At 37.6% G+C, this 13,150-nt stretch overlaps 1 protein-coding gene across 1 annotated transcript in view; it reads left to right on the top strand.

Moving 5' to 3' along the window:
- The first annotated feature begins 8,618 nt into the window (after window positions 1–8,618).
- The window catches only part of LOC150080967 (parkin coregulated gene protein homolog), a 19,152-nt gene continuing 14,620 nt past the window's right edge, over window positions 8,619–13,150 (top strand). The window contains exons 1-2 of the mRNA XM_090380867.1: window positions 8,619–8,708; window positions 10,244–10,387. Of these exons, the coding sequence (XP_090236993.1) occupies window positions 8,619–8,708; window positions 10,244–10,387 (234 nt within the window). The remainder of the gene's footprint in view (window positions 8,709–10,243; window positions 10,388–13,150) is intronic.

Here is a 13,150-nt window from a genome sequence, read left to right as displayed (position 1 = left end):
CAGAGAGGTGATGTTTTTAATCGATTTTCATTTTTGTTTAGTGAAAAAAGGTTATGTTTTTTCTGAGAAATAATAATAATAACGATAGAAGAAGCTCACTTGCACACATAAGCAACTGGCAGAGCAGTTCACCGGAATGATAAGGCACCCAGAGACAATCCCGAAGTTTCTCACTCAAGGAATCATATCTGAAGACTAAAGAAGAAGAAACAAGAAAGCCGGCGAAATATAGGCCAATCACCTGCCGCCCAACAATGTACAAGATCCTGACCAGCGCATAACCAGGAAGATATCATACCACTTGGAGAGCCAGAACATAATGGCCGAACGGCAGAAAGGATGCAAGGAGTAATTAACCATAGACGCCGCGGTTATAGAGCAGGCCTACAAGAAGCGCCGCAACATGTACACAGCCTACATCGATTACTGCAAGCCATCGACTCCGTGCCTCATAGCTGTCTAATAGAGGCGCTGAACATCTACAAAGTCAATCCGATAGTGACAAACTTCCTAGGAGAAACGATGGCGAAATGGAGTACCACTATTAAGGTCAAGGACATCACAACCAGGCCCATCAAGTGAGGAATCTTTCATGGAGATGCCCTGAGCCAACTGTGGTTCTGTCTAGCACTTAGACCTCATGCTCAACAGTGGCAAGTACGGATATAACCTCAAAGAAGGAAGGAAGAACCTATACACCCTCACTCACCTGATGCACATGGATGACATCAAGCTCTACGCGGTAACCGTGAAGCAACTCCAGCAACTACTCCGGATCACCGAAGAATTCAGCAATGATATTTGGATGGAATTTGGTCTAGATAAATGCAAGACCCACGGATTGCACCAGAGAAAATTAGTCAACCGAAACTACCAGCAGCAGAGTGGTAAAGAGATCGAATCCAACGCAGAGGGAGAGGCCTGCAAATACTTTGGGGATAACGCAGGCTCAGCAGTTACAGCACAAGGAAATTAAGGCCTGCCTGACCGAAAAAATACCATCAGAGTCTCAGGAGCCTGCTGAAAGCAAAGCTGAACGGAGGGAACACAGTTAAAGCCATAAACACCTGTGCAGTCCCAGTGCTAACATACTCCTTCGGGGTCATAGATTGGACTAACACCGAGCTGGAGGATATCATGAGAAAGACAAGGACAATGATGACCAAGAGCCACCAACACCACCCGAAATCTGCTGTGGAGAGAACTGACAATTGGCCGGAAAGAAGGAGGAAGGGGCTTGATAGACCTCATTGAGCAACAAAAGACAGCGATAGTTAACCTGAAGGATTACTTCCAGAAACACACAGCAGCACTCCACCAAGCCATAAGGAAGATAGAACGGTATACCCCACTCACTCTAAGCGAGGAGTCCTCTCCCAACAAGGACGCACAAACGAAGTTAGAAAAATGGACAGAGAAGACACTTCATGGAAGACACTATGATGATCTCCATCAAGATCACATAGATAAAATTTCTTCCAATGCATGATTCACGAGCGGGACGCTCTTCCCGAGACTGAAGGATTTAATGCTCCCCATCCAAGACCAGGTAATCAACACCAGAAATTATAGAAAATACATCAACAAGGAGCTCGGAATGTCCGATGACACATGTCGACGATGCCACCTGGCCTCAGAAATAATCCAACACATCACTGGGGGATGCAAGGTGATTACCCAGACTGAGTACATGCATAGACACGACCAGGTAGCCAGGATAATACATAAGAAGCTAGCAAGGAAATACCAGTTGATCGAAGAAACTGTGCCGTACTACAAGTACGAACCCCGGGCAGTACTAGAGACCCCAACCCACAAGTTGTACTGGGGCCGCACCATAATAACGGATAAGACAATCCCGCAACAGACCGGACATAACCCTTGTGGACAAGAAAGAAAAGGCTACCTATCTGATTGAAATAGCGGTACACCACACTGGCACCTGCAAAAAACCCATGGGGAAAAATCAGGAAGTACACGAATCTAAGATAGGAGGTCAAAGAGGTCATATGCAACAAGTAACGATCATCTCGATCATCACGATCATCTCGATCATAACAGCCTAGCGGCAATAGGTGTCCCAGCGAACACCTACAAGGAACTCCAGAAAGTCGCAATTCTGAACACCTGTAGGATAGTCAGAGAGTTCCTCGACCAACAGTAACACCAGACGTAACAACAACCACTCTGTGTACTTGGTAGCAATACCCGTCACGAGGTGGAATCCCCAATCAGGAGAAATAATAATAATACATACTTCTTTTAACAATAAAAACAAGAGAAATTAAATAATATAATTAAATATATTTTTCTGCTGAATGAATTTTTCTTAATAATTCATTACTTAATTGATTCATTGATGCATTTAATTTATGAATTCATGAATGAATTCATAATTCATTTCATGCTTGCTTCTGTTTTTCTCCTCACTTTATGAAGTTGGAGGGGGAGAGTTTTCTCATCCTAACCTGTCCTAGTTTGTAGAAAAAACGGAATTCATTTGAAATAGAAATGTAGCAAAGGTTTTGCTAATGTTCACTGAAGAGACCTTAAAGGTTCAGGGAAACCGGGGGTTGGGAATCAAGGAAGTCGTAGGAGTGATATGGTTAGTGGCAATGGCCAAAATTCTAATTGCGGCCTTTCGAAAGTACTTGTGTGCAATCTCAAAATTACTTTAAGCACAGAAAAAAATACAGTGAAAATGAGGGCAAAAACTACCAGCCACCAAATTCATAGGAAAAAGCATGGATAAGGAGTATATATTATGGTGGAGCAATGAAATACAAAATATAATTTGTCATGGTAATACCAGGAGTGTTGTAAATTAATTAAACGGAATTTCAGCTTTTGATTAAATCGACCAACACGAGGGGGGGATCAGAAAATTTTGGTTTCGATTTGACAATTCATTTTATTTTCTTTGCAGCACTGAATGAAGTGAAGTGTCACAAGGGATAAAGCGGAATACAAATTAATGATTCAGTTTCTCTTTCTACACCCAAAACATTCACGTAGTAATGGTCCCTGTTTATGGAGAAAACGTTGTTACACATTGGTATAAATAATTCAAATGTACAAGAACCTCAGTATAGGCCAGAATGTCCAGCAACTGCTGCAACAGAAGAGAGTGCTGCGAAAACTGAGTTATTAATCGTGAGAGATCCCCGTATTAGCGTCAAAGAACTAGCTGAAGAACTCCAAATTAGTGTAGAGTCTGTGGAGAACATTATCCTTCAACAATTGCATATGAGCATAAAGTGACTGCTAGATGGGTTCCCAGACTTTTGACTCCTTACCATGAAGAAGGAAAGGGCATGATGTGCAGATGAAATGTTGTGGATGTGCCAGGAAAAGCAAGAGGAGTTTTTCTTCACGGCTAGTCACCATGGATTAAACTTGGATCCATCACTATGATTCCGAAACTAAACAAATGTCAAAACAATGAAAGCATGCAGAATCACCCCCCCCCCAAAAAAAAAAGCAAAGGCACAAACATATGCTGGCAAAGTGATTCTGCCAGTTTCACAAAAGGGTTGTACTGTGGCGGTGAAGTATTATTCCAACCTCTTCATAAAGCTACGTGCTGCTATAAAAGCAAAAAGCCTGGGAAAGCTGTCAATGTTAATTACGTGCTTCACGACAATGCTCCTGTGCAATCCTCGCATGCTGTAGTGAGATGTGCCCATGAATATGTGTTTGAAATATTGCCGCATCCTGCTTATTTCTCCCGACCTTGCATCGTCGGATTTCTTCTTCTTTTCTGCCCTGAAGTCATTTCATCGTGGAAAACAATTTGCTGCTGCTGCTGATTATTATTATTATTATTATCTGTTTATTTCCATAAGGAAACCACCCCGGGACGGCAAAGTGCCAAGAGGGTGCTAAGTACATATCAGGGTACGAGATACTACGTGCAGTGGGTTACATATACTGAACACGTAGTCTCGTCCCGAAATATTATATACAAATTTTATGTTTAATATACAGTATACAGTATTTACACATTAATGATTCTGTACATACATTATACAAATCATATATTTGTATATTCGACTCGGCAGCAGAAATCACCTAATGATTTCTGCTGCCGAGCCGTGGTTTGAAGGACAGTCAGACGACTTCTACAAAACTGGCCTGCGGAAGTGTATTGAGAGGTGACAAAAAATGTGTCGTTTTGTCTGGTGACTATTTTGAAAAAGTGTAATACATGGTGTTTGTTTCAACCTGTTACAATTACTTCTGGGTGAATAAAAATCGTTTTTGAACACCTCCCCAAATACTGTTGGGCCACTTCACTAGCTCCATGAGCTCAACGGTACAAAACAATACACACCACAATATCCATATACTTTTAAATCTCTGGCCTTCACAGTGTATAACACGACAATGTATACTACGCGGTGATTGGGAAACTCCTGGTGCCGTTTGACCCGAAAACACTAACACCATGAGCTAAGAGTATAACCCTCAAGCAGGGTTAAATCGGCGTTGGTCTGAATCACTCTGCCTTTCTGAATAATGATAACTTTCGGTACGGAAGTTGACTGGCTGTTCAAGCTTAATCACCAGGCTCCTTCACTTCTCCTATTAGCAGTAGTGTGAGTAGTACAGCAGGCCTCCGTTATAACGCGGTTCGCTTTACGCTAATTCGCTATAACACTGTTCTTATATTATAACCCATATCTGACTATAACGCTGTCACAGATCACTATAACGCTCTTTTACAGATTACATTTTTGGCATACTTAACGAAATCGTTTCATTTGATGGAGTCGATAGCTTGAAAATGAATAGCAAAACACCATTAAAACGTTTCCCACGCCGATTTGCGAAATTTTCCCACGCTCAGTTAAATTTTCTCGCACGCTAATTTAATTGCAGTACAATGACTTGTTACGTAGTTCCGAGATCAACATTTAAAAAAAATGATCAAGTATATTGCTTATAATATTTGCGTTATATGCATTTATTCGAAGTCTAGTCATCACTCAGTACAGTATTAGACATCGTGCGTAACGGACAGTTTACTTCAACATTGTATCGTAATTAATGCAACCAACGCAGTTACATTTTCGAAGAGTTAATAATGGCCGATAAGAATGAAAAAGTAACACCGTCTGGGCGCAGTACGAAGACTATAGATGTAAAAAAAAGACTGAATTTGAAAATTAAATTAGACGTTTTGAAGCGAATCGATTCTGGTCAACGACAAGCGGATGTATGCCATAATTTAGGACTTGCAACTTTAACTGTAAGAACAATTATAAAAAAAAAAATAAAGAATTAATTTTAGCAGCGGGAAAGATAGCTGTTCCACTGCAAGCAACTAGGACTAGGCCGGCTATTAGGATTGAAATGTAAAGACTAATTTTATTGAAGATAATATTCCAATGCAGAATTCAGTTAAGTTAAATATTAAAAAAAAAAAAAAAAAAAAGAGAGAGAGAGAGAGAGAGAGAGAGAGAGAGAGAGAGAGAGAGAGAGATTAGCCAATATGATGATCTGAAGAAAACTCGCCTAAAAAAAAAAAAAAAAAAATGTGGAACCATTTAAAACTGGTAAGGGCTGGTAGAATAGATTTAAAATCCAGGGAGAAGCCGCTCGCGCAGATCAAGGAGCCGAAACTTTCAAAAAAGAACTTGTTAAAATTACTGAAGAAGGATATTATGTGTTATACTTCTCAACAAGTTTTTAACATAGATGAAGCAGGACTTTTCTGGAAACGAATGCCTAAAAGAAGTTTCATATTGAAAGAAGGAAAAACATGCCAAGTTTCAAAGCGGCGAAGGATCAGTTGACTTTATTGTTGGGTGGTAACGCTGCGGGCCATTTAAAATTTATACCCCTTTTAGTTTATTTGGAAGAGGGCCAAAGTTCAACTCAAAATCCACACATTTTTCATGATTAAATTCATCCATTAAATTAAATCAATTAAAATCAATTTCGATCAATTAAATTCATTATTTTAATTGGAATTTTAAGTTTACTTTTGATACGCAAGTTGTTACCACATAATTATACGTATGTAATGCAGAATATTTTATATGTACAAATATTTGAATATTAAATATTTTGACCGACATTTGTGCATCTTTTCACTACCGTTTATTATTGATTAGGAAATATCCTATGGCACCCACCGCAGATCACAAATACATATGTTACCTTATGGGAAAGCGGCGCTCGCTTAGCGCGGATTCACTTAGCGCTCCGTTTTTCCGGAACGAATGATCAGCGTTAAGCGGGGGTCACCTGTAGTAGTCTTCTAGTGAATGATCCTGAGCAGTGGCGCGTTATACCTTCATGGGGCCCCCACCCAAGGCAAAATGGAATTTGGGGTCCCCATCTAAAGAAAAAACTAATAAAGAACATTTTCAATTTCATTTTAATGTGACAACAAAACAAACAAATTATATGACATACGAACTAAATATAAAATTTAATCAAAATAGGTAAAAACCATTTTTGAAAAAAAATAAATTTCAAATTAATCTTCAAGTAAAGACATGTAGACATGTATAGTATCTTATGTAAGGCGGCTCCCAAACGCTAGTTCAACTCCGCCGTGGTACACTGTGATGTTACAAAAACTCTGCAGAAAGGCCAGAGATGTGTGTAATGCTATGTTTGTGCCGTGTATGTGTTTCTTATGTTGTTTAGTTGTTTCTGGTCGCTTTGCTATCAGGAAGCAACAAGCACCAGGGCGATGCGTCCTGATACCTGTCTACGCCGCGAGGAGGGGGGCCACAACTGAACGCGAACCACAGCAAAAGTCGAGTGCCACGTACTGAATTTATAAATCATTCAAAATATGAACAAATAAAATTAAATTTAAATAGTAAATTAATATAAATTATAAAAATAAATGGAATTAAAAGTTAAAGGAATAAAAAATTTAAAGTAAAAATACATTTTTGAAAAAAAATAAAATAACATAATCAGAAAAATTAAAGATAAAAATAAGTAAATAAAATAAAATAAAATAAAAATAAAGATAAAAATTAGTTAGTAAAATGGGGGAAAAAATAAAAATAAAAAATCCCGCACCAGTGTAACCTGAGGCCAGCAAGAGATAGAAGTCAAGAAGACACAGCAATATCATTCGGCGTTGCACAAGTTTGATAACCAACTGTTCAAGTCGAAGATGGTGGTGAAGATGGTACTTGAGCTAAAAAAAATGGTGGTAGTGACGATGGTGATGGTGTCACGAGATGGCGACGATAGAGATGCTGGTCTGGACTGAAGGTAGAGCTTGGAATAGTAGTTCCTGAAATTGAGAAACTACTGATGAGTTGTCCACGTCTGGCAAAGGCTTTATGTGCAAAATCTTGCAGAAGATGAAAAATTTTCTTTGGAGTCCAAGACAGACGACTCATTGCCATGGGGAGAATGGTTGACACAGAGCAGACAGAGGTTGACGAAGATCCAAGTAATATGGACAGGTGAAAAGAACATGCTGCCAGTCTTCTGGACTGCCACAGTCAGGCAGATTAAACATAGCAAGTTTAGCACGAAGGGAACCATGGCCAGTTAGAAGAGAAAAAGAGTGCGGAGACTCGGACTGAACCATTTTAGAATAGACTTTTGTAAGGCAAAGGACACAGATGAATCTTCAATTAAAGTTCATTGACCTTGGAAGATTAAAATCACTTAAAAATATTAATAAAAAAACAGCAATGAGTTTTTGAAACAGTGATTTTGGGGCCCGCCTCTGATCAGCGGCCCTAGGCAGATGCTTTTTTTTTGCCTATAGGATAACGCTCCACTGATCCTGAGCTACAAATTTCTTTTTATATCTTCCATTTCTAGTGACTTGAAACGGCTATCAAGGGGGCCCTAATTTACTTCAGAGTTAAAAAAAGTAACAATATTTAAATAAAATAAGATAATTATTTTTAAACCTTACGGTTTGTGCCTCTACTTTTGATGTACTCCGGGCAAGTGTCCAGGTGGCTCCATTCTAGTGACATCCTGGATGACTTGAAGAAATTTCGTTAATCTGAAAGGACACAGGACTACAGGACTATTGCCGTACAGGTTTATTACCCTGAAATCGAAAAGTCGTGCCATGAAAATTCAGCCATGTGGAACGGATCTTAAATTATCTATATTTCCGAATACTTGCAAATTAAATTAATGTAAAATATGTTTTTCGAGTTTTCCAGATTCGTTTGGCTAAAAGCTGACTTTGCATTAAAAAAAAAAAAAAAAATCAATTTTATCATTTATTTTATGCTTATTCGTTTTATATGATTTTATTGTATATGTATTTTGTATTGTAATTCTGCCACTTTATTTTACCGCAGCAGTTTTATGTTATTTTAACTTTAAAGTGTCATTCTGTATATTCAATGTAAAAGAGTATTGCATTTTATCTTTTCACATTAAACCATTGATACGTCATGCTGGATTAAACGATTGTGACGTCTTAACTGGTCTGATTGTTAGTTCAAGCCTCATATAACAATTTATAATCCAACAGTTTCACAACATACTGAGACACCATCACCTTCGGACACCGCAGCCTAACATCTCGCCTTAACATCCGGCGTAAGGGCAAAACATCTGCCCCACTGACAGAAATTATTAACATCCGGAACGAACCATAGAATACCATCATGGAGAAAAATTTCCTAAGAATAGAACAAAGAAATCCAATAAGAACTGTGCCCGGCTTTACCATGCAAGCCCTTCAAGAAAATACACGGGTAAAATAGGTTAAATGTGCTATTAAAGAATCAAATTTATTCTCAAATATATTGAATCAAGAACCAAATATATTTTCAAATAAATCTCTAAGAATCAGACAACAATAATATTTTAGGCTCCTCTCTTAAATCATCGTCTAATTTTAAAGTCTCAAGTTATTCTGTCACACGTTTCCTGATATTAATTGGGAAATGTGCGTTCTTTAATTTAAAACAAACTTGTTTTAAATTAGCCAAAGGCAGCTCAAGTTGTAAAACACATACTTTGTCTTTTATCATTTATTTTATGTTTTTAATATACTGACTTTTAATATACACAGTCTTAAGCTGTGTATATTAAAAGTCAGTTTGTCTGGTTTGTGGAATTAAAAAGAAATTCCATAAACCAGAAATCGTTTGTAAAATTAAAATATTTAATCAACTAAACATAATTTTTATATATTTTTTAATTTTATTTTATTTTATTATTTTTATTTATTATTATTATTATTTATTTATTTTTATTTTTTTGTGGGGATGGGCTCACGGAGAAAACTCCATCTTCAAAAATCCATTCATCCAGAGTCGAGATAACTCAACTCTCGATGAACGGATTTTTTAAGAAATTTTATATTTGGGGGAAAAAAATTTGAGAAAAAATTTTGAAATTAAAAAAAAAATTGTCGTGCCAATCCAAATCAGACGTTTAGATTATTATTATTATTATTATTTTATTTATTTATTATTATTATTTTTTTTCATACATATCATGAGTAATGCGTATTGCATTTCAATTTTTATCAAAATCCAGGCGAAAATAAGACAAATACTGCAAAATTGGAGGAGAATACCTAAATAAATTTTCTGTTTGTACTCCGGGAAGGTTAGAGGATTTCACAATATACAGAATATAAAAACAGCACTGTATTTAGTAGTCACGCTGGCTTGACACACTGTTACTAAAATCTAGTGTACTTATGTACACTCGTTCCTGACTAATTCGGCTAGGGCAGCAGGTTGTGAGGTATCTGCAGTGAAGTTGGTACTACTCATATATTATTAATAAATTAATTAGTAATTAATGAATTGGTAAAAAAGTTAATTGCTTTTAACTCTGTTAATTACAGAAAATGAAACTTTAATTAATTTAGAGAAAAAACCGAACGCGACGAACTGTAAGGCATATCACCGAACATGTCTAAATTAATGTGAAGATTTAGCACGGCTTTGGTTGATGAGAATGCCTTTTGCTTCAATAAAAAAATACTCACGGATAAAGAGGTTCAAACAGTTGGGGGGAGGTGCAGACACCGAAATTTTCGCGGCATATAATATATGTGAGCAGAGATATAATGCTGAAGCTGACATAAACCGAAGTCCCGACGACTGAATAAATCGAGGTGTTTACAGAATTTCCCAAAATGTATATACGACCATCTAAAACAACTTACAACAGGTACTGCAGTGCTCTCTTTTTTGTTATTTGCATTTTATTATATGCTTCTTCACAGTATAAAATGTAATTTAATTTAATTTGTTACTCTTTCCACCTGTAGGTACCAGAACCCCCTAGTACAGGTGTGCTTACTGTGCACAGAGATAAACCCTTGCCTCCAACAGAGTTTAGGAATTATTATCACAGAAGAGAACTCCCCGTTGCCGTCACGTATGGTAAACATAAATGTGAAGCGAAATGGTTGGTAAGTCTGAAGTTATGCTATTCCCTTAGTTGTACACTACTAATGATTGATTTATAAGAATTATTTTTTAGTAAAAAATTGATTTTTTATTTTATCTGAACGTTCATCACATTTCACCTACGATTTTTCTTTTGGAGCAGGGCATCATAGCGGCTGTTATGACTTTTAGAGAAAATTAGTTTCTTGTTTTTTCGTTTTCATCGAGTCTCTTTGGGAGAGTAGGGTTGAAGCCTGGAATCCCCCGGGTATTCCCCTAACTGATCATGCTCGTAATAATAATTATTACCACTTATATCATTTATTATAATTTATATTACTGTATTTTTATTTCAACTTTCAATACCCCATATTTTACCACAATCCATACGTCCGGGTCCTTTATAGCTCCAGCTCTTATTAGCTGTGGTGGACACCATTAATTCACAAAACGTTGATAAAAATATACATATATGTTCGCCTTTTTTCATAACGTCGCTAAGACATTTGAGCCTTAATAAGCAGAGTGTAATGATAGAAAATAATATGGGTTGTTTTAGAGTGTGCTTCTATTTCAGTAGGCAAAAAATTTCAATAAAGGTATAATATAGCACATCCGGAAATTGAGTGAAATCTAGCGTTTGCTATTTTCAGAGACGAAAAACTTAAGTTTTCAGAAAAATAAATAAATAAATAATAAACTGTGCACCCTTCACAAGAAATTGACTAGCTAAACCGCGGTGTGAATAAAGTCCATGAATATTACTCCCTCTTATGAGTACAGAGATTTAGGGCTTTATTCACACCTTGTAGCCTTAGTAGCTTTGGCACTTATGTGAAAATTCCAACATAACTCTGACTTCGGGCTGAGCTCCTTTTGGCCGTGAGGATATAACAGTGGCTGCAACGTGTGTACCTCGGCATACTGGATGTGCCGCGACCTTCTTCAAATGTGCTGCGAATATTCATCTTTCAACTGCAAGTGTGACTTCAATGAAAAGATTTCAAACAGCTGATCTAAAGGATGGAGTATATTAGAAAAAAAATCGCATTTGCAAGGGCGCATGTTGTCAACTTTCCGCAGAATATGGGTCAAGTTTACTACTACAATTTGCCACTATATTGTTCAAGCCGATTAATTATTACTGACAGTGTTAGCATCGTATTCATCTTGTTCGCCTTTAATTTTTTTTTTCTTTCCGAATAGTTTCGATATCATTCTTGTAAAAGCGATCGTTAGCTTCATCAGAACTGTCTTTTACGTCTAGGCTGATCTCGACAGGCTCAACTATCGCTACTATCTACCCATATTTTTTGAAGGACTTTCAGAATCTACATTTCCATACGAAATGCTGGTGTTCCAAGGAATATATGACATGCTCCCAAAGGCCAAGGATGACATACTCCGAATTCTCCCTAGACTCATTCATTCCATGAAAAGTAAGTAATCCTATACCATTATTTCAGATACTTTAATAAATGATTCCAAATATGAAAATTTATATATTGGATTAAGTACTAAAAATGGGTTAAGAGTTGAAAAACTCACAGACACGACCATTATGGATAATACATCAGAAGCTAGCGAAGAAATACCAATTGATCAAAGAAAGTATACTGTTATATATCTTTATTGCAATCAGTGAATAGTTACATGGATGCCTGATGCAATACCCATAACAGCAATACCGTTTCTCTAGTACCTTAGGCGTACTAGAGACCCTTACTAACAAGCTGTATTGGGATCACTCCATAAGGACAGACAGGATGATCCCGCACAACAGACCGAACATAACCCTCATTGACAAGAAGCAAAAGACTACTTACCTGATCAACAAAGCGGTACTATTCAATCCCACAGGGTTCGGTGTTGGGTCCTCTATTGTTTGTATATTTGATGAAGGTATATCCGGCTTACTGTCGAAGTTCGCAGATGATACAAAGGTTGGCAGGGTTGTTAATGACAGTAATGGCAGTGTGCTACTGCAACAGGATCTAGAAAATTTGGCAGATGGGCTAACAAGTGGCAACTGAAGTTTAACCTTGACAAATGCAAAGTACTGCATATGGGTAGAAGTAACCCCAGAGAAACGTACCAACTGTGTATAGTTTCATTTTCTGACACCATAAGTATAGCGCTTATGGTGTAGAAAATGAAAAAGACATGGGAGTAATTGTGCAGTCAGATATGAAATTTTCTGCTAGGGCAGGTCATGGGGTTTTGTCAATGATATATAGGAATTTTGCTAGCAGGAAAAGGAGGTGATTGTTCCTCTGTATAAGGCAATGGTCAGCCACGCCTTGAGTACTGCGTACAGGTCTGGAGGCCTCATTTAGGAAGGATGTAGATTTTCTTGAGCGTGTACAGAGAACGGCAACAAGATTGGTGAGGGAATGAAGGGATCCTCTTACCAAGAGACGCTTAAGTTCTGCAAATTGCAGTGGCTGGAGACTAGGCACCTGCGCGGTGATCTGATTGAGGTGTATAAGGCCTTGAATGGGTTGAACACGCTGAATTCTGATGGGATCCTTCCACTTGTTCAGATTACGAACCTAAGGGGGCATAAATTCAAATTAGAAAAGACAGATGTAGAATACATGTGCGGAAATTTGCCTTTAGCCAGCGGGTGGTTAATTTCTGGAACAAACTTCCATCTGTCGTTGTGGAAGTTGATAGCTTAAATAAATTAAGGAGGAACTGGACAGGCATTTGAGGGATGGTGTGATTTTTTTTTTTTTTTTTTTTGGCTGATGCTGCATAAGCCATCAGCCAAATACACTTGCTTT

This window comes from Mastigoproctus giganteus, chromosome 9 (assembly GCF_048544385.1).
Source record: "Mastigoproctus giganteus isolate SK-2022 chromosome 9, ASM4854438v1, whole genome shotgun sequence".
Lineage (NCBI taxonomy): Eukaryota > Metazoa > Arthropoda > Arachnida > Uropygi > Thelyphonidae > Mastigoproctus > Mastigoproctus giganteus.
Note: the sequence above shows the minus strand (reverse complement) of the source record. Positions and strands in the feature narration are given on the sequence as shown.